The 25294-nt window shown below is 48.9% G+C and overlaps 10 protein-coding genes and 1 non-coding gene across 11 annotated transcripts; 6 read left to right on the forward strand and 5 right to left on the reverse strand. All coding sequences in view use genetic code 12, as the record gives it.

Annotated features, from left to right (window-relative positions):
• Positions 1–1031: 1031 nt before the first annotated feature.
• On the forward strand, positions 1032–1646 carry FOB63_002914 (uncharacterized protein; the record flags this gene model as incomplete). The annotated part of the gene is made up of 1 exon (XM_002616014.1): positions 1032–1646. One exon carries the CDS (start codon positions 1032–1034, stop codon positions 1644–1646), a length of 615 nt encoding a protein of 204 aa, XP_002616060.1.
• Positions 1647–2249: 603 nt separating this feature from the next.
• On the reverse strand, positions 2250–4040 carry CAC2 (Cac2p; the record flags this gene model as incomplete). The annotated part of the gene is made up of 1 exon (XM_002616012.1): positions 2250–4040. The coding sequence occupies one exon, from the start codon at positions 4038–4040 to the stop codon at positions 2250–2252; it is 1791 nt and encodes a 596-aa protein (XP_002616058.1).
• A 1780-nt stretch (positions 4041–5820) lies between these two features.
• Positions 5821–6282, reverse strand: FOB63_002916 (uncharacterized protein; the record flags this gene model as incomplete). The annotated part of the gene is made up of 1 exon (XM_002616009.2): positions 5821–6282. One exon carries the CDS (start codon positions 6280–6282, stop codon positions 5821–5823), a length of 462 nt encoding a protein of 153 aa, XP_002616055.2.
• A 1207-nt stretch (positions 6283–7489) lies between these two features.
• FOB63_002917 (Pth2p) lies at positions 7490–8428 on the forward strand (the record flags this gene model as incomplete). The annotated part of the gene is made up of 1 exon (XM_002616008.2): positions 7490–8428. The coding sequence occupies one exon, from the start codon at positions 7490–7492 to the stop codon at positions 8426–8428; it is 939 nt and encodes a 312-aa protein (XP_002616054.1).
• A 625-nt stretch (positions 8429–9053) lies between these two features.
• PTH1 (putative phosphatidate cytidylyltransferase) lies at positions 9054–10376 on the reverse strand (the record flags this gene model as incomplete). The annotated part of the gene is made up of 2 exons (XM_066102282.1): positions 9054–9769; positions 9824–10376. The coding sequence occupies 2 exons, from the start codon at positions 10374–10376 to the stop codon at positions 9054–9056; spliced, it is 1269 nt and encodes a 422-aa protein (XP_065958425.1).
• Positions 10377–11924: 1548 nt separating this feature from the next.
• On the forward strand, positions 11925–11995 carry FOB63_005572. Its single transcript has one exon. It is a non-coding gene; the product is annotated as a tRNA-Gly (tRNA).
• Positions 11996–13214: 1219 nt separating this feature from the next.
• Positions 13215–14762, forward strand: THR4 (threonine synthase; the record flags this gene model as incomplete). Its single annotated transcript, XM_002616006.1, has 1 exon — positions 13215–14762. One exon carries the CDS (start codon positions 13215–13217, stop codon positions 14760–14762), a length of 1548 nt encoding a protein of 515 aa, XP_002616052.1.
• A 619-nt stretch (positions 14763–15381) lies between these two features.
• Positions 15382–16827, reverse strand: FOB63_002920 (uncharacterized protein; the record flags this gene model as incomplete). The annotated part of the gene is made up of 1 exon (XM_002616005.1): positions 15382–16827. One exon carries the CDS (start codon positions 16825–16827, stop codon positions 15382–15384), a length of 1446 nt encoding a protein of 481 aa, XP_002616051.1.
• A 2186-nt stretch (positions 16828–19013) lies between these two features.
• FOB63_002921 (epsin) lies at positions 19014–20456 on the forward strand (the record flags this gene model as incomplete). Its single annotated transcript, XM_002616004.1, has 1 exon — positions 19014–20456. One exon carries the CDS (start codon positions 19014–19016, stop codon positions 20454–20456), a length of 1443 nt encoding a protein of 480 aa, XP_002616050.1.
• A 1031-nt stretch (positions 20457–21487) lies between these two features.
• ESC4 (Esc4p) lies at positions 21488–24358 on the reverse strand (the record flags this gene model as incomplete). Its single annotated transcript, XM_002616002.2, has 1 exon — positions 21488–24358. One exon carries the CDS (start codon positions 24356–24358, stop codon positions 21488–21490), a length of 2871 nt encoding a protein of 956 aa, XP_002616048.2.
• Positions 24359–24875: 517 nt separating this feature from the next.
• FOB63_002923 (uncharacterized protein) lies at positions 24876–25121 on the forward strand (the record flags this gene model as incomplete). Its single annotated transcript, XM_066102283.1, has 1 exon — positions 24876–25121. One exon carries the CDS (start codon positions 24876–24878, stop codon positions 25119–25121), a length of 246 nt encoding a protein of 81 aa, XP_065958426.1.
• Between the last annotated feature and the right edge of the window lie 173 nt (positions 25122–25294).

A 25294-nucleotide genomic window follows, 5' to 3' on the forward strand; every position in this document is an offset into this window, starting at 1 on the left:
GCATCAGAGGAGATGCGTAATTTGAGTGGCGTATGCAGCTCCTGTCAGTCTCGTGCATGTGAACCCCGCGGGCACTGTACCTCGGAAGTGCAGCTGTACTTTTGGCGAGGGTACGTATAGAAGCTGCCGCTTGCAGCGGATTAGTTAAGCGGGTCTGCACATGGCCAGATTTTGGTTTATGCACCGTGCTGCAGAGCGGCTTAAAATGTTGGGATATGAGTTAGCTCATTCTCTAAGCCACCGCCTCCCAGCCGGCTGCACCTACACGATCCAGAAGCTTATTGTCAGTCTCAAGGCTGCATAACTCTAAATCGTAAAAGCGCTGGTTACGAAAAATAGACCAGAGGCGCCAAACCAAAACGCCAACGGGCGCGAACGCAGAACCTTGCCCCCAAAACGGCAGGAACAAGGGGCGGGCTATGCTGTTTTGCGACAAAGCATTTACGATGTCATAGAAAATCACCGCCAGTGCGGCCAGCGACTTACCGATGTGTCACGAAGCATGTTTAAACCAGTGGATACTATACAGACGCTGCAGCGCGCGTATGCTCAAAGAAGATCTGCTAGATCGTGCGCACGCAGAGTGCGTCCTGTGGATGTGAATATTTTCTTCGGCAAGGTGCTGTTGCTACGTGAGGCTCGTTTCTATAATTGGGCAGCAGGCTCGCATACCTCCCCAACCAGGTCCCAAGCATCTTCTCTGTGCTTCTCCGCTGCGTATCTGCGTGCGCAAGTGCCTGCTTTCTGTCGCAGACGCTCGTTTTGCGCATCATGCAAGAGGCATTCAAATTCCGTCCTGGAACTTTAACTCTGGTGCCGGTTCCGGCAGCCTATAGTCGGGCCGAACCACGCACCTGCTTCGGCCTGCCACGTCATCCCCCTATGCCACGTGACGCCCGCCACGACATTCTACCTGCCATGACAATAACTGCCGCGTTTTCCCGCCGTTTTCCCGCTCGTCTTTTCGCTCTAACCGTTTTCTTCCAGTAGTTAGGTGGTCACGTGACCTCCCACCACGCGCTCGCCCGCACATGAGCGCTCACCTCGACTTTAAAGAGGCCCATATTCTAAAGTGGCCTATTTCCACCATGGACACCTCCACAATCGTCTTCATTCTCGTGCTTCTCGTGGCGTTTCTCTTTTTGCGCTGGTTGATCTCGCCCATTCCGCAGTCGGTGCCCGACGAGTTCAATGTCCACACGTCAGTGGGCCAGCCCGAAAACCACACCAACAACCATGTTCCGGCGGCAAGACAGAGACGCCGCCGCGAAGTCACGGACTCCATGGTCGAGGTGGTGCGTGCCATTGCGCCGCAGCTCACGGAGCAGCAGATCCGCTTCAGTTTGGAGCGCACGGGCTCTGTCGAGGCCACCGTGGACGAATACATGGAAAACCTGTCTTTGCCGTTCCCGCCAGGGCACGATGCCGAGGACAACGCCCACAATGTGGCGCCGGAGGGCGGGGCCAAGACGTTGCTTGAGAAATATAACATCGAGGTCCTCGCGGACGCGGACGAGACCGACGCCAAGTGGGGCCAGGACGAAAGCGAACGGCTGGCGTTGTTGCAGAGACGAAGAGAGGAGATGATCTTGCGGGCGAGACGGCGCTTGGAGAAGTCGTTGGCGAACGACGTGATTGGCGACTAGGGAGAAGGATACAATGAACATGAAGGTAATTGACCATGAAGGTAATTGGCCACATGAAGGTAATTGACCACATGAAGGTAATTGACCACATGAAGGATTGACCACATGAAGGTAATTGACTGAAGGCGTAATTGACTGAAGGTAATTGACCGACATAGTGAGAATTGGCGTACATAGTAATTGACCGACATAATGAAGGCAGTACGTAGTATTGACCGACATTGAAAATTGGTAGTACGTACTAATTGACCGATATAGTGTGGATTAACGTCGTGGTATTGCCGACATGAATTGTAGTAATAATTGATCCGTAGAGTGTGGATTAACGTCGTGGTATTGCCGACATGAATTGTAGTAATAATTGATCCGTAGAGTGTGGCTTGGCTGGTTACATTGCTAAGGCATCGATTAGCCGTACATTTGCCGATCGCTGGATCCCATAATACCTATTATAACACTTCAATACGTAACACCAAGTTCTTCGTCGTAGCCTTTCGAACCGTTTCTAGCCAATTTTTGGTATATTGAGCTTCTCCGTTCGTCTCAGCTTGTTTCTAAGCCAGTTTTTGGTATATTGAGCTTCCCGTTCGTCTCGCCCTGTCGTTACTTATTTCCGTCGTTTTTCTCCGGCTGGATGAGCGTTGGCTGGACACGCCGCTTCTTGTTCTGGTCCGCTGCTACGGGTGGAGCTATGAACTGCGATAGAAGCGCCGAAACCTGAGAATTCGCTTCTGTTTGCGTGGGTTGCAGGAAAGGCAGACTCTGCAGAATCTGAGCGGCTGTCGCCTGGTCTGCCAGGACCGCCGTAGATCCACTTTCGACCATGTCTGAATTTGTAGATGTTGGATCCATGGCAGTTGGGACATTTTCGGCCCTGTCTGAGTTTGTAGATGTTGGGTCCATAGCTGGGACACTCTCAGGATCCATAGCTGGGACACTCTCAGGATCCAGTTTCTGCGTATCATGCAAGGAGTCCTTAGCGTCTTCTGCTCCAGTTGCCACGGTGGCTCTTTCCTCTGGTTTTCCGCCATCACAGGTTACTTCGTTGTATTCAGCAGTAGTCAGGACGACGCCTTTTGCATTGTCTTCTGCGATTCGGGCCTCTCTCTCATTTTCCCGCTCTAAGGTTTCGTCTGCTTTCTCCAACTTTCCATCTCTTTTCACCAGATTTCCATCTCCTTCCAAACCTCCATCTCCTTTCTCCAAATTTCCTCCGTACACCTCGCCAAACACACCGGCATCAAACACAATCACCAGGCAGAACCCCTCCGCCGACGAAACCACAAGACTCTGTCCGTCCGGATGCCAACACAAGTCTGTAATGGACAAGTAATGCATATCGGCTTGTACACCTAAAGGCTGGAGCTGTTCTGTATCGTAAACCACTACAGACGTCTGCGTCGCCACAGCAAACACCATTTTGTACGGCAAAGCAAACACAGCGCCGTTTCTGCTCTTGTAGCGCACGGGACTAAAGGCCACGGCCACTGACGGCTTGTTTAGCCCTGGAAGGTGACACACGGGCCCTCGCGCCAAGCCGCTCCGGACAAACACGTAGGCGGTTTCAAGCAGGTCGGGCTCCTCGCGGAAAACACCCAGCGGCGCCACCAAAAGCGCCCCGTCGGGCGAAAAGGCAAGGCGCCGGAAAAACGACTGGAGCGCCTCCAGGTGGAACAAGTACGTGCGGCGGCCCAGCGACGGCTCGGACGGGTGCGCCGTGTCAAGCTCTTTTCCTGCCACTGAGAGCTTGGCCGTGGGAAGCTCGACACGGCAATGTTTGGCCAAAGGCACCATTTCACCGTTTTCCCACCGGTAGAGCTGGAGTGTGCGGTCGGCGCTCTGCGTGGCAAGGTACTCGTTCTGCGGGTCCCACGCCACGCCTTGTACGTAGTGAGAATGGTCTGTCAACTCGCAAAGCCTGTTTCCCGAGGCACTGAAAATCCTCGTTGTATTGTCCATCGAGCCCGCGGCAAGAAACGCCGCGTCGGGCGACCAGCTGAGGTCATACACCTCCAGCAGCATGTTGAGAATGTGGCGCGGCACCCAGCTCTCCTTGGCGTCGTCGTCCTGGTGGCCAAAATCCGCCACGATCTTGTCGCTCTTGGTCCAGAGAATAAGCAAGCCGTCGTCGCCCGCAGACGCAAGCACGTCGCCGCGCGGCGAAAACCGCACCACATTGACCGCCTGCGTGTGTTTTCGGAGCGTCGAAAGGTACTCGACAGTGGGCGGCAGAGTGTTTTCTGGTTTGGGATACGACACTTTCCAAATGCGGATGTTGTTGTCGCCGCCGGCGGACGCGAGGCGGGAAATGTCGTCTGTGCGGTGCTGGAAAGTCACAGAATACACGGGCTGGCTGTCATCATGCCAATGGATGGCGATGGTGGAAGCATTCATGTCTTGGATGTGTGTGCAGGACACTTGTTTAGAAGATTAATGTGTTGGTGGATGGTGAACTTGGAATGTATGCAGGAGAGACCATGAAGCTGGAGGAGATATGATGGAAGAGATGTGATGGGAATGGTAGAGATAGAAGGAGGTAGTGGAGATGGCAGAGGCACAATGAAGTTAATAGAGATATCGTGTGGGAATATTGCAAATATGGCCAAAGGATATCAGGTGAAAGAGGAGAACTCTAGAAATCTGGAGCATAATGAAAACAAGAGTAAGAAGGCGATGACATCACCAGGGTGGGTTTGAATGCCAGTGATAAATATTCATTCAAACGGTTTAAAGCTGAATTCGGCTTAAATTGTTTTTATTCGGGTTTTGAATCGGCCAAGTTCAAATCGATCAGCTGTTATCCGTGTCAAGGGAAAGAAGCAATCTGACTATTCCCTTGGCCGGCTGATGACACTTTGCCGAGCGTAGATAATTCCTCCTACATTATTCTTTCTACATTATTCCTATCGGCATGTCGCTTTCTCCTTCCCTCATAGTTTTTGAATTGCGAAGGAAAAGCGGCTGAATATCAAACGATCAACGTCTTACTGCCGCAAATTCGGACTGACCGCCGACTTTGATTTTCAACCTGAAGCCAATGTATAAGGCATTGACACCATAAAAGAAAGGGAACTCAAGTTAATGTAAAGCGAAGAAATTGTACATTCGGAAATATTTATCCAGACGAAATAAGAGGCTGTGCATGGGAGGACGAACGCTTAATTTCTTTTGCAAGTGTGTTACCACGTTGCAAACTATTCGGAATCGTCTGATTGGACACCAAGCTGCAAACTGGTTCTGACTACGGTTTATACTTTCGTTTAGGCATTCAGATTAAAAAAAGTTTTTGATCTCGGAGTGCATTTCAGGTTCGCTTGGCATTATTAGTAATGACCCTGATGGTAACCTGAAGGGTTAAGCAAAGGTGCGTTTTCTTTTATTTCACGGCTTATTCGATCTTCCCTAGGCTCTGTGTTTTCACATGAGGCAGATGCGCTTGTAATTGGTCTTCTTTTTCTGCTCATAGATTACTTTTCATTTCTGCTCATTGATTTTTTGTCTAGTGTTGAGTTCTGGTTAGGTTAGGTTATCAGATTGACATTATGGATCCTTTGTCAACGTTGAATTCTCTTCGCAATGGGAAAAGAACATGGCAAATCTGCCATTATGTCACGGGCATACAAATACGTCAAGATTTTTGGGAAACGGAAATATGGGACCATGGTAGATTGACGTGAAGAGAAATGAAGAAGCGGATTCCCTGATAAAAAATATAGAAAAGACAAAACAGTCCTACCCGTCCTCTAGATACCAAATGACCATTCATTGTGACTAAATAAGACAACTCCAATGATAATTATGAGAGAGTCGAGAGATTAGAGAAAGATTAGAGAGAGAATAGAGAGATTAGAGAGAGATTAGAGAGAATAGAGAGAGATTAGAGTGGAGAAGATTCGTAAAGCCTTTCGATTGAGCACTTGAACTCTTGAGCACTGAAACTCTGAATAGTCTCAGTAGACTAATTGGAGTAGACTCATCAAACTCGCTCCGAACTCCTAGAAACAACCGCACACCTCCTCAAACGTAAGCTTGAGTCTTCTCAAACATAAGCTGAACGTCTTCTCAACGTAAGCTTGACGTCTTCTCAAAAAGTAAGCTTGACGTCTTCAACATAAACTTGACGTCTTCAACGTAAGCTTGAGTCTTCTCAAACAGCTGAATATTTTCTGACGTCTCAAAACGTAAGCTTGAACGTCTTCTTCTCGTTCTTCACCTTGTACAAAAAGTTGGCAATCATCTCGTTCTCGCGGCACGGCACCGCCGCAAAATGCTTCAGCACCTCGCTGGCATACTCCGGCTTGCTGATGCGATGGGCGCCCTTCAACTTCTTCGCCAGACTGGTTTTCTTGCCAATCTCAGACTGGAGAATGTTCTCGTTGATGCTCTCGATCGGCGGCAAGTTGAGCCCGTACTTGCTGCTGTACTTGGTGAGCGCACCGTCGTCCAAGGCCACAAAATCCAACGGATCCACCTTGGGCTTGTCGTTGGGCCCGTTCGAGTGGATATGTTTGGAAAGAAGTTCGAGCTGGGCGGCCTGCGCCACAGCGTTGCGGGCCTTGTTGGCTGCGCGAGACGTTGTTCCTGTTTTCGCTTCGGACTCGGACGCCGATTCTCGGTGGTGGGCACGGGGCGGCATAGTGTGGATTTTTATTTGTTTCGGGTGGAACAAAGGTGTATCACGGGAGGTCCGGGTGTTTTGGGCCCCGTCGGGCCAGGTGTGGCGTTCAGAATTCTAGACAAGGCAGATTCGCCGGACTTGTGTCTATGTCAGCGCAGACCCAAACTTCCGTGGCTGACATCTTCTGGGCCAAACGTGGTCAAAATTCCGCCTGGCTGTTGTCGCATGCATTGTCAGGCAGACGCACACAGTACATCGATTCGGCGCTTTGTCCATTCTCCCGTGCCGGCATAATTAGGCGGCTTGGCAGTAGTTCCAAGTGGAGTAGCGACTGGCACAAGAGCAAACGCTAATGTCGCAGATACCGCTCAGAAGACAGAAATTACTAGAGACTGTTGTGCACACAAGAGATGATCAATGTTGGGGATTATTTTGGCCCGGGCTTCGACGAACACATGCAAACAGAATTTGCATAGACTCCAACTCTGTAGCCGAGAGTCAGGGTTCTCCAAAAGCTTCTGCGCCTAGCCGTGATTACGAATCCATGCGAGAGAACGAAACAAACAAGACATGTTGCATTGTGTCGGTTGAATTTCGCGTGTGCATGCAACGTTGCAAGCAGACGAGACAATGCAAGTTTTAATCTCGCAAGCGGTGGAGAGGAACAATGATGGCAAGGAGGGAAAAATGTCCCCTCCAGCATATACGCAAATTAACAAAGCGATCAACAGATGCGTATGCAGGTGGCGGCAGCTCGATTCGGAAACGGGGACATGACTTTTTATGTGAATCGCTGTGCGCATGCATATGCGGCCTAAAAGAGCGCATGCACTCTTTGCTTCCCAGGCTGAGGTGGATTCGTCTCTGTTATGCCGCTCTGGCGCTCCACCGCACGGAGTATTTTTTTTTTTATAGCTCTTTTTTGCCTTTTGTGTTCTCGCATGCGCATTATGCACCATGCTGCGCGGCAATGTCATGTGCTGCGTGTTTGGGCGCTGCGCAGTGGACTAAATGCGTACTATTCCTAGATCTATTCGAGATTTAAATTCTGAGTTGAGACTTTAAATCACTCCCCCACCGCTGTCTCTAGCGTCTGCGCCTTATATAAACTTACCTTCTTTCCCTAAAAAGCTTCGTCCCTGCATCGAATTCCCTCACTGGTTTTGGCACCTCTATCTCGGTTCTTCCTCCTCCTACTTCTCCACCGCATCGCTCTTGTCCGTTTATGTACATCATCCCAGAGTACTCCTCGTCAGCGGCCAATGAAACCTACCACGGACTGATTCTTACACTACAAGATGCCCTTTTGGTTCTAGAGGGCACGCGCCAAAACTTGCTCTACAAAGTCAGAAGACGGCTCAATGACATTGAGCGCAAAAACATAACGCTGGGGTCTGTCTTTGCCTGGAGCCAGACAGAGGGCGGCATGAAACGCTGGACGGACGGCAAAACTTGGCTGGCATCCAAGATCAAGGGCCCTTTCCTCATTTACCACGAGCAAGACGAAAACAGAAACCCGCTTCCCAACGGCTTGGTCAAGCAAACGTTTTCGCTCACAACAAAGCAGAACGAAAAGCTCAACTTGGTTTGCTACTACAACTCCAAGGAGCGCGCCGACGGCATCATCCAGGGCAAAATCCCGTCCGAGGACCCGCTCTTGGTCAATCTTCAATTCGACCCCAACGTCTATCTGAGCTCGGTTTTGCAATTCAAGCCCACAGACTCGCCCTTGAACCATCCGCACCAGGCCATTCCGTCGATGCAGATGTACCCGCCGGGCAAGATGGTGCTGTATGCGCCTCCGTACGGCGACCCGCAGTTCCAGTACTACCTGTCGGTGCAGCCCGCATACTATTATCCGCCGCTGATGCTCCCATATCCGTACATGCAAGCGCCGCCGTTGGCCATGCAACAATCGCACCAGATGCCCCAGCTACAGCTGCAGCAGGTGCTGCAAGTGCCGCAGCTTCTGGCCATGCTGCAAGTGCCGCAGCCGCTGCTACTGCCGCCGCTCCTGCTGCAGGCCAAGCTGCAACACCCGGTGTACATTCCTCGCTTGACTCTGGCACTGTCGCCATACGGAGATCACATGCCTCTTCCCAGTTGGTCAGCTGGTCCCCAACAGAACATTCCCCGCGCGGTTCCAGAACCCCAGTATCGCTGACATGACTGGTTATGTCTTTATTTGTGTATGGAAAGGTAGGATTGGTTATGAAGATGTAGCAAAGATCGCAAGTAGACTCAGCACGGTGTCTATGTGTCCGATGTCCAACGTGTAAGCCTGTCCAACTAAGCCTGTCCATCTGTCTGTCGAATCCTGTACTCATCTTTATTCTCCTGGGATCCTGTGATTTTTTCTTGTCGTCATGTCTAGGCAGTTTTAATGCCGTGGAGAGAGACGAAACAAGTCAACGCTGTACATTGATGTTTTGTTTCGTCGTTTCTTCGTCGTGTCTTCGTCGTTTCTTTGTCGTTTCTTTCGTGTTCGTGTGTTGAGACATCCACTTCTGCCATCATTACTTCCTTCGTCAATTATTTCTTCCTTCGTCAACCATTTCTTCCTTCGTCATATTTTCTTCCTTCGTCAACCATTTCTTCCTTCGTCAACCATTTCTTCCTTCGTCAACCATTTCTTCCTTCGTCAATTCATCCATCTTCAATTATTTCTTCGCCACTTCGCCATTTCTTTGCCCTCACCTACCGTCTTCATATCCTTTCTCCCAGCTTGTTACTTCCTACATCTCCGTATCTATGCTCTTTTCCGTAACCTTCTCTATCCCTATCGTCTCTTACTTCTTACTCTGTCGGCTCTTCATCTTCTTTTCCCACGCATACTTCGCCGACTTGGCTATGCCCGCCGTGAAGATGCCCTTGACCGACTGCACGAGCGCCGGGTACGCTATGGTGGCCAGCACAGACGCCTTCAACGTGGCCCGCAAAAAGGAATCTCCCGCCACCGCCAAAAGAAACGGCCCCACAGGCACCGTGTCGATCTGCCCCGCAAGAAAGTCGCTTGCGGCCCGATCGTCCTTGAGCGTGGAGGCAAACTTGTTGCGGTACGACAGAAGCACGCGGCGGCGGAAACACAAGGGCAAGTCTGCAATCAAGGCCGCGGCCGCCTCGACGTCCATGGTTTTCTCAAGCAGGCCGTCCGGGGCTCTTTGCAAAAGGCCGTTGCGCAAGGCCTGCGCCAAGTACGGCTCGTAGAGCAGCGCAAAGCGCAGCGCCTGCTTGCTGACGATGTTCTTGACCTTGTTTGGGTTTTCGCCGCCCACAAGCATGCGCGGGTCGCCCATGTACGACAACAGGGCGATTTTCTCGTACAAAGCGTCCTCGGCAAACGCCGTGTGGCGCTTCTTGCGCGGTAGAAGCAAGAGCGAGAGGTTGAAGGCGCTGGCGAGGTTGTAGTTGTTGGCGTGCAAGAGGCGGGCCAGAAACAGCGCCGGCAGTGCCGAGTCTGGCCCAGTCGATTTTGCCAAGTCTGGCCCAGTCAATTTTGCCAAGTCTGACCCAGTCGATTTTGCCGAGTCTGGCCCAGACTCTGTCAAATCTGTCGAACAGCCAAAGTGCTTGACCGGCTTGTGGAGCCGGCCCGCCACGTACATCGTGGTCCACTGCGTGATGTCGTCCAACGCCGTCTGCTGCGACACCACGCCGTACTTGACCATGGACTTTTCGCCCAGGAGGCCGGCCATGGCCACGTACGGGTTGAAGTAGACGCCCGCGCCAAGCCGCTGCACCCACGCCACCGCGCCCACGCCCAACAGAAGAAGCGCCGAGTAGTGGGCCGGGAAACGGGCGCTGTTGGCGCGGTGGAACGCTGCTGGATCCGCTACGATGTGCACCATGTCGATCTGGGGCTTTGGCACGGCGGCAGCGCCGTAGCCGGCCTGCGGGAACACGCCCGAGCCGTAGCCAAACGTGTGGGCGACCGCGCCAAACTGCGCCGTCAAGTGGCGGAGATTGTCGTCGGCGCCGGTGTGGAAGATCTGGTTGGCGTAGGGGCCCGGGCCCGAGCGCCGGCGGCGGAACGAGAGCACGGGTGCATGTTTTGGCTGCAAAAAAGGCGCCGCCGCGTGTTTTGGCAGCAATGTCCGCAAGGCTAAGGACATTGGAGAACCGCTTGTTGGCGGATGTGTTGGAGATTTGTAAGAGTTGACCAGTACCTCCGAAGGAGGGGAGAGGAGGAAGGAAAGAAGACGAAGAAGAGGAGGAAGGAAAGAAGACGAAGAAGAGGAGGAAGTAGAAGATAAGAAGAAGAGGAGGAAGAAGAAGGGAAGAAAAGAAGAAAAAGAGGAGTCGCAACTAGAAAGAAGAGGGAGTATGTAAATGTTAAAAGCTGGTTTGTTGCCGTCGCACTTACGCAATTCTAGACTGGGTGCGAAATGAACCAGAGAAAACAGGCGGGCTTCCACAAATGAATGAAAGTTCTGTGTTAGAAAAAGCAAGATGGATAAAGAAAGAACAAAGAATCAAAGTAACAAAAAGATTGAGGAAAGTAGCAAAAAGATCAACGAGGTAGTGAACAGAAAGATCGTGATGAACAAAAAGATGACGAAGTAATCTATCAGAAGAGTGTTAATCGAGCCAATGAAACCAATTAAGCATAATATACTAATTAAGCCAACTAATTAAGCCAACGAAACTAATTAAGCATTAAGATACTAATTAAGCAATAAGATACTAATTAAGCATAAAATACCAATTAAGCATAAAATACTAATTAAGCCAACGAAACTAATTGAGCATAAATATTAAGCAATAACTTATCAAAGAGATCAATAAGCCAAAACTAATGAAGCAAACATTAAAATGCAACGATACACCTCAGGAAAGAAGATTAATAAGCCATGGAACTTATTGAGCCAATGAAGAGAATTGAAGGGAAGCGAGGTATTTTCTTTAGACCAAGCAAACCAGCGAAACTTTAGAGCCCCGGAAACCTAAATAAGACAGCACAGCTTCACCTCTTAATGATAAAACTAAAAAAAAATAATTTATTGACCTTGCCCAGAATCATGAAGTTGAATGAACTGGTACAGGAATTGCTAGTGCACAATTCTACCACCGGCTTGATTCATTACCTATGTCTAGGTGAAAAGGATCCGTTTTATTAACATCGTCTGTTATTCTGCGACAAACAGCATTTTACTTGGAGTTGATATTTTTCTGTTTGAGGGCCAGCACCACTTCAGTATTTTCTAACGTACCCCCATAATACTCTTTTATGGTCGGAAGGCAGATCATTGTAATTATGAAAACCATTTAAGTAAGCTCTTGTATGCTGTTGAATTGGTTTTCGAGGACATACGAATAGAAGAGCTTACTAGACACAGTCTTCTGCTGTTGAAAGATATAAGTAGAGACTTAATATGTAATTTGACTAACAATATAAACAAAAGACGAAACAACACGAAGGATAACCTTGATTCTTGCTCAAGGGTCTGGTACAGTCACAATGAACCAATCCTTATGGAATTTGACTGGAAATGCACGTGAGATTCTAGAGATAACTCAATCCAACCATTGTAGCAGTACTGGGAATTTCTGCTCTTCTTTGTCAGTCACTAGACAAGAGTATGCCGAAAGTGAAGTAACACTTTAAGATATTTCTTCAGTGGCAGTCCCTATATATTCAAGGGCCAGGAGCATTCATAGAAGCGCAAGTGGTTTAGTGGTAAAATCCAACGTTGCCATCGTTGGGCCCCCGGTTCGATTCCGGGCTTGCGCATTTTTTTGGTCTTTCTTCCCTCCAGCCATTTACTTATTTGTAATAAGAGCATTATTAAATGACGAAAAGTCTAGGCCATCTTTTTCTCTTCAGCTTTTTTTGGATCCAGCTAATTCACTAAGAGCGCGAATTTTGATTATAGACATTGACTATGGGTCTAAAATTCTTAGTGCACTGCCTAGTTTGCTGACATGCTGGTTCCTATTATAAACATTTCTCCGTTGTTTGGGCATTTTAGGCGATGGAATGGATAATTGTTGCTGTTTCTTGTCCTACCGACACAAATCTAGACTGAAGTATTGGTGATATGCTGCCGAACTTTCAGGTTTAGAAGCTTTCAATCATGCAGAGCCTTCACATTGAAAGAATCTAAAAGGTCAGAAAACCTAATCGCTAGATATACTATTGCATTATTGGGTATTTCGCCAGCCTTGTTGGAAACCTTAGCCTTATTCGCAGTATTTTTTGTGGCAGGACTTTTTATTACTTTCCCTGTTTCTGTTCTCTCAATATTTTGGTTGAGAGTTGTAAGAATTGTTACGCTTCCTCCACCAAATTCAAGTTGCAGATGAAGTTTTCTAGAAAGAAAGTAGTAGCAAAGGGTAATTTCTTTTTGTACCCCACAATGTGGGGGTTGGTGGCTGCCACAAAAAGGAATCGACACCCGTACATCCGACAAGACAACACCCGTGCACCACACAACATCCGTACATCCAATAGCAAAAAACCCAGACACCAGGAAACCAACATCCGTGCACCGCATACTTAAGCTCGAAGCGGCTCTCTTGACATTGACAGTAAAAGACCCAATGTATATACCTGCATACACTTCCTTGGTCAGTTCGTAGTCTTAACCCAGGCCGAAGTCAAAAATCGAACAGACAGTCGAAAATTGCCTGAATCTTTTTTTACGCATCGCCTTTTCCTTTTTTAGTATCGGCTATTTGGTAGATGCAATGGCTGATTGCATATAAGCACTTTTAGAGCTTTCTATCTTTTGACAGTTTTGCTCTCGACCTCCTATTCTCTTTCTCTTTCTCTTTCTCTCTTTCGTCTCTTACTTCTCTTTCGTCTCTTTCTATTTCTCTCTCTCTCTCTCTCTCTCTCTCTTTCTCTTTCTTCACTTTCCTTGCTTATCTGTACTTTTGTCCTGCACGTGCCTCCACGCCAAGTATGATTCATACTTTACTCTCTACTTCCGCCTTCTTTCTTCACCAACATGTCTCAGACTTACAGATCCACGCGAAGCGAATCCGACCAGGCGCTCTCTTTTGAAGACGCGGTGATGACCGGCTTGGCCAAAGACGGCGGTCTTTTCGTGCCATCGGCCATTCCAAAGTTGGAGCCTGACTTTATCCGCCAGTGGAAAAACTTGACCTTCGAGCAGCTTGCCTTCAACATCATGCGCAAGTACATAGCCCGCAGCGAGATCCCCGACGCCGATCTCCGCACCTTGGTGGAAAAATCGTACTCCACTTTTCGTGCCAGCGAAATCACGCCAATCAAAGAGTTGGACGCGGCCAAGCACTTGTACTTGTTGGAGTTGTTCCACGGGCCCACGTACGCGTTCAAAGACGTGGCGTTGCAGTTTGTCGGCAACTTGTTCGAGTACTTTTTGGTGCGGAGCAACGCCAAGATCGCTGATCCCGCCCAAAGAAAGAAAATCACCGTTGTGGGAGCCACTTCGGGCGACACGGGCTCGGCGGCCATCTACGGCTTGCGCGGCAAGAAAGACGTGTCTGTGTTCATCTTGTATCCGACTGGGCGCATCTCGCCCATCCAGGAGGAGCAGATGACCACGGTGGAAGACGCCAATGTGCACACATTGTCTGTCAAGGGCACGTTTGACGACTGCCAGGACATTGTCAAGCAGATTTTCGGCGACAAGGACTTCAACGAGAAGCACCACGTGGGCGCCGTCAACTCCATCAACTGGGCGCGGATCTTGGCCCAGATGACCTACTACTTCTACTCGTACTTCCAGTTGCTCAAAAAGGTGGAGCAGGCGGGCGGCGACCTGGTCAAGCCCAGATTCGTCGTGCCCTCGGGCAACTTTGGCGACATTTTGGCCGGCTACTACGCCAAGAAGATGGGATTGCCTGCCGACCGCTTGATTATCGCCACGAACGAAAACGACATTTTGGACCGTTTCTTGAAGTCCGGCAGATACGAGAAGGACGGCGAGGTCAAGGCCACCTACTCGCCCGCCATGGACATCCTTATCTCGTCCAACTTTGAGCGTTTGTTGTGGTATTTGGTCAGAGACAACATGGCCGGAGGCGACGACTCGAAAGCAGGCCACATTTTGAACGAGTGGATGCAGCAGCTCAAAACTACCGGCTCTGTATCTGCTCCTGACGCCGTCACAGCAGCGGCTAGAGCGGACTTTGACTCCGAGAGAGTTGACGATGCAGAAACTTCAGCCACCATCCGCAAAATCTACACTGCACACCCAGAAAAATACGTTTTGGACCCACATTCTGCTGTGGGCGTTGCTGCCTCTTTGAGAAACATCGAGAGAGACTCGTCCGACGCTTCTGTTCAGTATATTTCATTGGCGACCGCACATCCTGCCAAGTTCTCTGAAGTGGTGAACAAGTCCTTGCTGGAAATCGACGGCTATTCTTTCGAAAAGGACGTTCTTCCGGACGAGTTGAAGGCGTTGGCGCTCAAGGAAAAGAGATTGTTGTTGGTGGACGAGCCATCTTTGGAAAAGATCAAGAACGTTATTGAGGCTGAGTTGGCGAAGGAACCAGAGGCCGTTTAAAGTGGTTAATTTGCAGTTCAACTGGGTTTATTTAAAACAAGACCATTAGGCACGAGTATCTTTGAAATGTAGCATTTAGTCGCAACAAATGTGAGTCAAGTTACTGAATCGATATTTAAAGTACTACAAGATATTTAAAATACCAAGGTGAATGACGATGGCCATGCTTTAGAATCTCCATTGTGCTTCAGTATTGTCACAATCAATTTGACAAAGTGGCACTCAACATCAAAGTATACTGCTTATACCTTCTTAATTCTGAAACTACGATAGAAAAATGAAATTGATGAAAATGAAACCTAGTAAACACTGAAGCGTGAAATGATTTCATTTTCAGACAGGTGCCAAATTACTCAAGTAAGGAACATTATCCAACGAAATGAATCCCAGAATCAGGAATCGTTTCGATAACAATAACGATGCTACAGAAGTTTCTAGATTTTCTTTTGTCTTGCTTGAAATAAAGATTTGGAGTTTCTCGTAGATGTTCGTCATTAGAAGTCGAGGTTTTTCTCCTCAGACCATGGATTTAGAGTCGCAAGTAACAGTTCAACAGACGATTAAAAAATACTCTCTATCGTTTACTTTTCAACTAAAGGAGTCTTGCATTTAGTGGTTTTCATTTCTCTCCGTTACTTTCATTAGTTTCCGCCAGCTTTCTGAGTTTGACTTTTCCATCGCTCATTTCCACTTCATATCCAGCCTGGTGAAGCGCTGTGTCATCCACAACTTCTTTCGCCTCAAGCTGGGCCACAAAGTCCTGATTAGCCTTGTTGTTTTCCAACAAAAACTTCAAGCACAAGATCGAACGCTCTTTTATGTATGGATTATCTTCGTCAATGATACAGCTCGACAACACAACCTCGAGGCCGTGTAATTCTCTGATTTTCTCTTGTGACTTGAACGACTTGTGGCACGCAAACGCCATGATTTCAATGATGAGCGATTTTACCATCGGAAACTTCTTTCCATCCAGAGACGCTTTGTCTTTCATAGTTCTTGCTTTTGTGTTTTCGTGTGTGGCTCGGAGAAGAGGCACAAGCGTATCCAAGACATTATAGTGCTCCAAAAACTGTTTGGCCGAGTGGAATTTGCCGAGATCCGCCATGATATCGAGAACAACCACGAGTTTAGAATGAACATTTGACAATGCATCTTTGTCATACTCCGAAGCCAGAAGTAGAACGCTTGCCGACTCCGCCCATATCTTGAGAAATGTAAAAGCCCAGCCCATGATAGCCAAACATTGATAATTGTCCCAATCTTCTCGATGCGTGGTGACAAGTTGAGAAAGTTTGAGGATTCTGCCAAAATCTTCGTGTTCTTGCATTGATAGAAGCCACTTTTCACAGCTCTCGTTCGAGAAGATATTCTCGAAAATACCCAAAACTGCGTCTGCTGAGAGATCAACTTCTTCCACATTTAAGAACGTAAAAGCTCGCTGGAGCAAAAAGGAGAGCAAAGGCTGGTGCAATTCTTCTTTCAAAAGCGCTGCAACGTTTTCCTTCTGCACGAACCCCTTGCAAGATATAAGAAACGGGACCATACACGAGTCATTACAAGAGATGATGTCCAAAACTGCGGGCTTGAAAGTGTCGGAAACCAAAGCGAGATTACACTTGAAGTCTGCGCCGTGCTGAAGCACCAAATTCGCCAAAATCTCTAGGTACGACACAAAACAGCGCAAAAAGAACGGGTTTGTCTGGTCCACTTTGGAAAGAAAATGCTGGATGTTGAGCAAAAGAAGCGGCAAATCCACCACTGTCGGAGAAGACGCCACAATGTTCCTTGTGAAGAGATTGAGCCCTCGCAAAAGCCGAACGTATAGCTCTTCTTCACGCGAAGAGGAAAAATCAACCAGAAGCGAGTTGGAGATGATATCAATGCATTGGTCCAAGATTCCTGCTTCTTGGGCGATTTGTTGACGAAATGCCATATCCAGACCTGTCGCCTGGACTATTGAGCCAAGCAGACTCAAAGCTTTGGAATATTCATCTTCCGATCCGCCATTTTCTAGAAGACGCTGGCATTGGCCGAGAATTTGTGGGATTTGGTTTTTGTCCATGTTACAAACCTTAGAAGTAAAGAATGAGGTCACGTGGAGCGATGAGAATGCAAAAAGGCTACTTGAGGAAATACTTTCACGACGAAAAGGGCAATCAAGAAGGAGAAAGATAGAGTAGATACATTTTGTGATAAGCTGTAAGCCGAAACAATTTTCTTTTTTTTACTTTCTTTTGGTCCTTTCACGTTTTTGGTCATGTATGGTTTCGACGCGAGAAAAGTGCTTTGACTCAACAGAATGCAACGAAGACGCAGAAAATGCAAGAGGGGATGAACATACATTGCATCATGCAAGATTCACTTTCACAAACACGTCTTGGGAACGAAATCCACAAACACGTAATGAAGAAAATACACACCCGTACACCATGAAAGACAAACATCCGTACACCAAAAGTATAAAAATCCTTACATCCTTAAACATCCATACACCAAACACACAAAAACCCTTACACCGGCACTTTTTACACCCAGACATCTTTGAATTCACGTGCCAAATGTCACGTGAATGCTTCCCCTCCCAGACGTACGCCAGTCCGGATTTAATTAGACGATAAAGACACTATCTCGTACGATGAAAATCCGATGCTTATCTATTCGGAATTAAGGGGTAGGCTCCGGAAATAAAAACGTTTATTCAAACCGCAGTTACGTCAAATTTACAGTTATGCATGTGCACTTAATTTCATCAGCTCAAAATTGCATCATCTGGGCTTATGAATCAGAATTAACAATGTGCTCTTGGGCCAAAACTGGGTTGAATGAAGTTACTTCAGATAGAAATTAATGTAAAAAATTGTATTCCATCGACACTTGGAGCTAGATGTGTCAATCAGCTATAATCGTCATAAAGCTGTACTCTGCAAGAAAAGCATATCATCTTAGAATCTAGTTAGAATTGTTTTTACGATCAGTTGGAGGTAAGACTTGAATGTCCACATTTCTGTATTTTACCCGAACTCATTATCGTAAGCTTTGTGATTGGAGAAGAAGTGTCAAAAAATGAACAATGTAGAGTGCTTCGCCTAATAATTAAATAAGATTATTTGGACTAAACGGCAAGACTTGATTATTTAACGCTTATCGAACTAGAAAATAATCGAGAAATGTAAAGATTGAAACTGTCAAATGCAGCGAACGTAAGCAAGTAAAGGATTTAACCGCTCTGTTTGCATCTAGAATATCGAAGTGATTGTGAATTATGCTCTGGAAATCAACGAACGCAAAGGTTGATCAATTCAAAAGCCAACACAAATGATGGTACCGTACTTTTGTTGCTTTCGTTATAGCCCAAAAGGGCTCATTGGACTGATTGTTGTTTTGGTTTAATCTCTACTTTGCTTGTCCGCAGACAAGGGACATTTTGCTTCAAGCCAAGACGTTTACTGGTCCTGAAAGATTCAGATCAAGACAAAACAATGAAGTAAATAGTCAAAAACATTAAGAGAAAAGGGTGCCAACTTAAAGTTGCCTTTCACATCTCGTTTCTGTACAAGAGGATACAATTATGGAAGTGTTCTTTGTGATTCGGCTTTATTTGGATATCCAGAAAATCCTGGCAAAATACAAATTCTGGCCGCCAGAAGGCGTAGTCACAGTCTCATAATCTATTCATACAAGGAAATCAATGAAGCAAGAGAAAAGCCAACAGGAAAATGTGAACAAACCAGCATGAAAAGACATTAATCGTTCTCATAAATCTTGAACAGTCTACAGTCACTACAGTCAAATTAATTGAACCAAAATTAATCATTTCAACCATACGAACTGTTTAAATTAAACGAAAAACTGTTCAGACCAAACAAAATCAAGTAAATAGTATGGAACTTGAAGATGGTTAAACTGCTGAAAGACTAGCCATCTGGAAATACAGAAATAATCTACAGTAAACGATTAAGCTAGCTAAAGAGGCAAGCATGCTTAATCGAAAGTGCCTGACATTTCTGTATTTAGTTTTCGTGTTGAATGACTAATTTTGGTTTGATGATTGTTCGATTTGGTTCAGTTTTTGGTTAATTAGTTTTGGTTAATTAGTTTTGGTTAATTAGTTTTGGTTTAATTAGTTTTGGTTCAATTAGTTTTGGTTAATTAATTGATCGTTAGGTTTGAAGACTGTCAGCGCGGGAGGCACGGGTGCGCCGCCTCCGCCCCTATCACCAATCTTGCTCACACAACTTGTGCCCCACCATGTCGAAAATCGTCCGCCTGATCAAAAACGTCGCCAATGGCTACTCGGCGACGCAGATTCTCGTGCGCAAGGCCACGTCCAACGACCCGCTGGGCCCCTCCACCTACGACATGGAGGAAATCGCCGCGGCCACCTACAACACCCAAACGGAGTTTTTGGAGATCATGGACATGCTCGACCGCCGGCTCAACGACAAGGGCAAGAACTGGCGCCACGTGGCCAAGTCGTTGACGGTGCTCGACTACCTTGTGCGGTTTGGCCTGGACAAGTGCGTCTTGTGGGCCAAGGACAACTTGTACATCATCAAGACGTTGCGCGAGTTTGTGCACTTAGACGACGCCAACAGCGACCAGGGGGCGCTTATCCGCGTCAAGGCGAAGGAATTGGTTGCGCTTTTGCAGAACGACGAGCGGCTTGCGGCGGAGCGCAAAAATGCCCGGCGCGAGCCGGCGCGGCGCCAGCGGCTGCGGGCGGCGGCGTCCGACCCTTACGACGCCGACTTGCAGCGGGCGCTCGAGATGTCGCGCGAGACCGCCGAGCGCGAGAACGAGCGCGAGCGCTCCGACGACGACGCCGAGCTCCAGGCTGCGCTCAAGCTTTCGCTCGAGGAGGAGGAGATGCGCCGCCGCAAGCAGGCCGAGAACGAAAACCTCTTGGACTTGAGCGAGCCCGCGCAGGGCCAGACCCAGCAGTATGCGCTCTACTTCCAGACGGGCCAGACCCAGGACCCGTTCCAGCAGTATGCGCAGCCGCAGTACTTCCCCAACCAGTACCAGACGGGCCAGTTCCAGACGGGCCAGTTCCCACAGTACCAGACGGGCCAGTTCCCGCAGTACCAGACGGGCCAATTCCAGACAGGCCAGTTCCAGACGGGTCAGTTCCAGAGCCAGTTCCCGCAGTACCAGACCGGACAGTTTGCCGGGCAGAACGGCTTCCCCGACCAGGCGCCGCAGTTCACGGGCTTTGCCGGCGAGGAGTTGCGCCCGCTCAAAACAGGCTCCAACAACCCGTTCGCCTTGGACCACACGCCCCAGCCGCAGCTGCAGCAGCTGCAACAGCTGCAACAGCCCTCGTTGGCCGAGTTGGCCTCCGAGCAGAAGCTGCAGCCCGCCTTCTACACACAGCCCCAGCAGCCCGGCCGCAAGTACAACGACTCGCACGAGCTCAACACTCTCTTGGCCACCGGCACGGGCGTCGACACCTTTGGAAACACCGGCGCCACGCGTATCCCGCACCAGCACACAAAAACAGGCACCTTCATCAACTCCATGGGCACAGGCATGCGGCCGCAGACGGGAGACGTGCGCATGAGCTCGAACGCCACGGGAAATCCGTTTTTGAACACGGGAATCGGCACCTCTGCGCCGCAGCGCATTGAGCCCGCTGCCACAGGCTACGGCTTTGGCAACAGCAAGGACGAGCCGAGCTTGATCGATATCTGACGCTGAGCGTGAGACCGAGGCTACATACGGACCTGATAGAAGCTGGTGCCGACAGGAGAAATCATATAAAACTCACCGCCTACCGAACCGTCGCCCGAGCTGTAGCTTCCAAAATAGATGTGTAATGGTCCAGATTCTGATGTATCGTGCCATCTAAATTCCCGATTGGATTTTATTGTGAATTGCCAATGTGCCGTTATGTTCGATAATCTGGCCGTGTCTGGCATTGCTTGTAATACGAAAAAAGGACAAGGTAGAATACACGAACCGATGTAACTGGATGTAGCACTGATTCGCTGAAAAGAAGCAAATAGAATAGGTTGGGCACATTGACATTCAAAGAATGATATAGACTAGGCATTTTAGGTAGTGGTGTGGATTTCTCAGATAACCAAAACTTTTTATTATATTCAATTAAAACAGAATATATAGGTTATGGTTTATTATCAATGGTGGCCACTGCTATGTCAGTAATAATACGCTTAGAGTTATCAGGACCTGATGCTCAATTTACATGGTAATAACCAAGTATTTATGTATTAGCAACAGGACATGCTATAGCTGTGATATTCCTATTCGCTTGTCCTAGCTCTTGACTGTGAAGATGTACTTAGTTTCAAAACTAGTTATATACTGGTCTGTTTGTCATTAATTGGGGTTTAATGTTCCATAATTGCGTGTATTTACTCCGACAAACGGCCTTGCCTGCTTTCTTGGCTTGTAATAATTCCAGCTGGGCCAACCTCCATGACTACCGTTCTATATGAAGCGGGCCGAACATTCGTCCTCAGCTACAATCCAGCCAATACACTCTGGTGATGTATGTATATTAGTTAAAGCCTGCTTGAACACTGCATTCAAAATGCCCTTCACTTCATTCCAAATGCCCTTCACTTCATTCAAAATGCACTTCACCTCAATCAAAATGCCTTCACTTCATTCAAAATGCACTTCACCTCAATCAAAATGCCTTCACTTCATCAAAATGCCCTTCACTTCATTCAAAATGCCTTCACTTCATCAAAATGCCTTCACTTCAACGCAAAGGCCTTCAAATCCTCCATGTGGCCATGGAATATGCTCTGGACACACCAGTCCCAATCCACCACCGTCACGTTGTCTATGCGAGAGAGAAACTTCTTGTCCTTGGTCTTATGGGCCACGACGATGGTGGCGCCGTCGGCATTTTGCACCCAGTTCTTCTGCGGCGAATTGAGCTTGACCGCCCGAAAGTCCACCAAACCATGCTCCTTCAAAATGCTGGCAATCAAGTCCGGCCCGCCGTTCAAGTTCACCGACAAGTTCAAGCTGACGCCGGCGAAAACCAACCCGTTTTCGTGGCGGAGAAGACGCTGCAACGCATTTTCCTTGCCCACGAACCCTAGCTCGATGTTGATCTTTTTCACCGACACCACCTTATCCAAAGCATAGTCGTCGATATTGAACTCCTTGCTGAGGTCTTGCCACGAAAGCTCCACGGCCGAAAGCCGTTTTAGAACATCGGCCACATACAGCGGATGCACAATGCGGCGGGCTTTGCTCAAGCTCTTCAAGAACTTTTCTGTGCGGAGAACACGCGGCGCAATGATGGTGTCGATGTGCTTTTTCGGGCTGTAGTCGTTGACGATGCTGATGCCGGCGTGGGCAAGACGCACAATGTCTGCCCGGGCCAACAGCAAGTCCTGCTCGCAGCCGGTCATGACGGCCACCACATGGACATCCAGTGTTTTTTTGGCGTCTTTGGTTTTTGCTTCTGCTTTGGTTTTTGCTTCTGCTTTGGGTGCTTTGGGTTTTTCTGTCTTGGCCTTCTTCAGCGGCGGCTCGGGCGACGCCGTGCGCCGCTTTGCCGACTGCTCGAGCTCCTCCATGTACGTTCTCATCTTGCGGACGGACTTGGCCATGGACGTGTACTGGTTCAAGTCCTCCATGTCTGTGTGGAGTTTGGCGGAGGCCTTTTGTTTGGCGGAGCGGCTGGCCCGGACCGGCGACAGCTGGGACGGCACGTCGATGATTCTCTGGGCGGGCGAGATGGACGCCTGGGACACCGAAAGGTCCTGCGTGGCTGAATGGTCCGACTTGTCTGCATGGTCTAACTGGTCCGACTCGTCTGCATGGTCTAACTGGTCCGACTTGTCTGCATGGTCCGACACATCTGGATGGCCCGAAATGGCTATTGGTTCCTCCGATTCCTTGTCTGATTCCGCTTTTTCTGATACAACGGGCGTGTCTGATTTGGCCGTGTTTATTTGCATTTCGTCGCCTGCCGTGTTCGCCTCCACTGCAACGACCAGACTGGCCAGCCCATTCTCTTCCTTCTCTGTTGCTTTTTCGCTTTGTTCTTCCTCCTCCTCTTTTTCCTCTTCTTTTTCCTCCTCTTTTTCCTCCTCTTTTTCCTCCTCTTTTTCCTCCTCTTTTTCCTCTTCGTTCTCCTCCACGTTTTCGCGCCCGCCCCGCCCCAAGACGCCCGCCCCGATTTTTGTGTACCGCGCGCGCGCCGGCTCCAAATACCGCCACGCCGCATAGCACTCCTCGACCCACAAATGGTTCACCACGCGCACCTTCCACCGATTCTGCGCCGCATGGAACTTGGCGCCCGCCGCCCGCGCACACACCAAAAAATCGTTGCGGCTGTCTAAAGTTTTGGTGAACTCGGCGCCCATGCCACTGAGGAGCTGGGCCAAGTAGTGCCGCGCGTCGCCGCTGTAGCCCGTGACGCTGATGCGGAGCCTGGCAAACTCGGGGATTTTTTGCGCCGGCGCAGGCACATGGAGAAGATTTTTGGGCGCGCAGTATTTGCGGCGGCGCGCCACGTCAAAGAGCCACAAGAGCGAGGCGGGTTGGGCGCGGGGCGCCGCGCGCGTCGACCGGTGGCGCGAAAGCACAATGTCCGCCTGGTCTGGCGGGGCGAGCGCGCCGCCGCATCGCACAATGAGCGCCTCGACGGCCGCCTGGAGGGGCGGGCTGAGCCAGTTCTCGCCCACACCGAAGGTTTTTCCGCGCAAGGCCAATGCCTGGCCACTTTCGTTCCGTTGTGTCTTCTCTGTTTCGTTTTCAGACTTTCCAGATTTTTGAGGTTCGTTCTCAGACTTTTCAGGTTCGTTTGGTTCGTTCTCAGATTTTTTAGGTTCGTTTGATTCGTCAGTTTCCGTTTCCTTCCTCTCTTCCTTCTTCCTCTCTCCCCTCTCAAGCATCTGCGCCACCAAATACGGCGCCTCCGGCAACCGCCGCTGCTCTCTCATACAATCGTACACCCATTGAGGAAGCACAATCTGGATATCATGCTCCTCGCGCCGAACACTGGCCGCCACAAGACTTTTGCCGTTCGAAAGATCCGTCGCCACTAGATGCGTCGTATACCGGGACAAGGCGTCCAAGTACTGGCCGCCAAACGCCCGCACACACGTGTATATGGCCTCGCGGTCCGCCTCGGCAATGTTGTCTGCCACGCAAATCACCACTTTATCCATGAATGGGAGCGGGCTTGGAGAATAGAGCCGGTAGTTTCTTTTTTGGCCCGCGTCCGCCGAGTCCACAAGCCACTGGGCCGTCGTGACGGGAATCATGCGGTCGGCCGCTTCTCCGGCGGCGGCAAAGTTGCTGTGCTGGGAGATGATATGGTCAATGTCGTTTTGCGCGATAGCTCGGGCGTCCGAGGCCGCAGCGAGGTGGGAAGAGCCGCCCTGAGACGCCACGAGCCGGCGCCATTCTGCAAGATCAGATTCGGCGGTTTCGGCTTCCTGCAAGAGAAGAAACCGTGTGCCCTGGAAAAGGTTCATGGTGGTTGGCGACATTTGGTGATGCGGGCGCGACATGAACAAACAACGCGACGCGACAAGCACCAACGGGCCGCGACATCCACGACACTGACACCCATTGCAAGCGACATTTTTGCAACCAAGCATCAACCTCAATTATAACACCTGGAAGGTACTTTGAAATGATACTGAATGAATTGACTTGTTTTGTTCGAAAGAATGTGTGCAAATTGAACTTTGAAAAGTGGTCCATCTAAGAGTTATTGCAGGGAAAGATGAGAGGCGATAAGAAAAGAACCTACGAAAGGAAGATGAAGATAATTAAGGCATAAGAGACGACAAAGAATAGACTGCAGAGCCATGGGGCAACTATTGACAAAATCTCGTTAAGTAATTTCTCACAGCTCGCAGTTAACATATCCTCCGGCAAATGAGCATAACAGGCTTGGCCAATCAATTAAGAAATGGTCTACCAAAATGGATTGGCCAGCCTATTTTGTACGACAGGTATGTACATTAGGAGGCTCCAAAGTTAAACTTCCATTTGATGGAAGGGATTACTCGCAGCTTCCACCTATGAAGATCGGAGGTAAATCGATCCTCTGCCGTCAATTCCATATCTACAAGCGAACCAGGATCTTCTTTCTGGTTCGGTTAAACCTCAATGCCGTGCCGATTGGAGAAATCGTTTCAGTTGATTGAGTACCAATTCAACTTTGGCAACCAGACTTTTGCCGACGACCTGATTGTGAACTGTGATCTGCGGTACATCTATGTGGAATTGGGTATTTTTGGAAATGTGGTTTTCAACGAGGAGACAGGCAATTTGGCCAATGAAAATGCCGGTCACTTGTTGAGCTCGAAGATCTGTTCAAGTGATGAAGGTGTGTGGCTGGTTTATGCTGTTTGAATAATCTAAATCAGCATCTATTGTCTAAGTTTCGTTATCATTAGTATGCTGCAACCTATAGCCACCAATTGTCGAATTGAAACTTTTGCTGAAGTACTTTGGTACGAAATGTATGTCGACTGTCTCCGTTCTAGCAGTTTGGCTTCTTCAGGAAGGATTGTCATTATACAAAC

Source organism: Clavispora lusitaniae, assembly GCF_014636115.1.
Source record: "Clavispora lusitaniae strain FDAARGOS_655 chromosome Unknown tig00000078_pilon, whole genome shotgun sequence".
Lineage (NCBI taxonomy): Eukaryota > Fungi > Ascomycota > Pichiomycetes > Serinales > Metschnikowiaceae > Clavispora > Clavispora lusitaniae.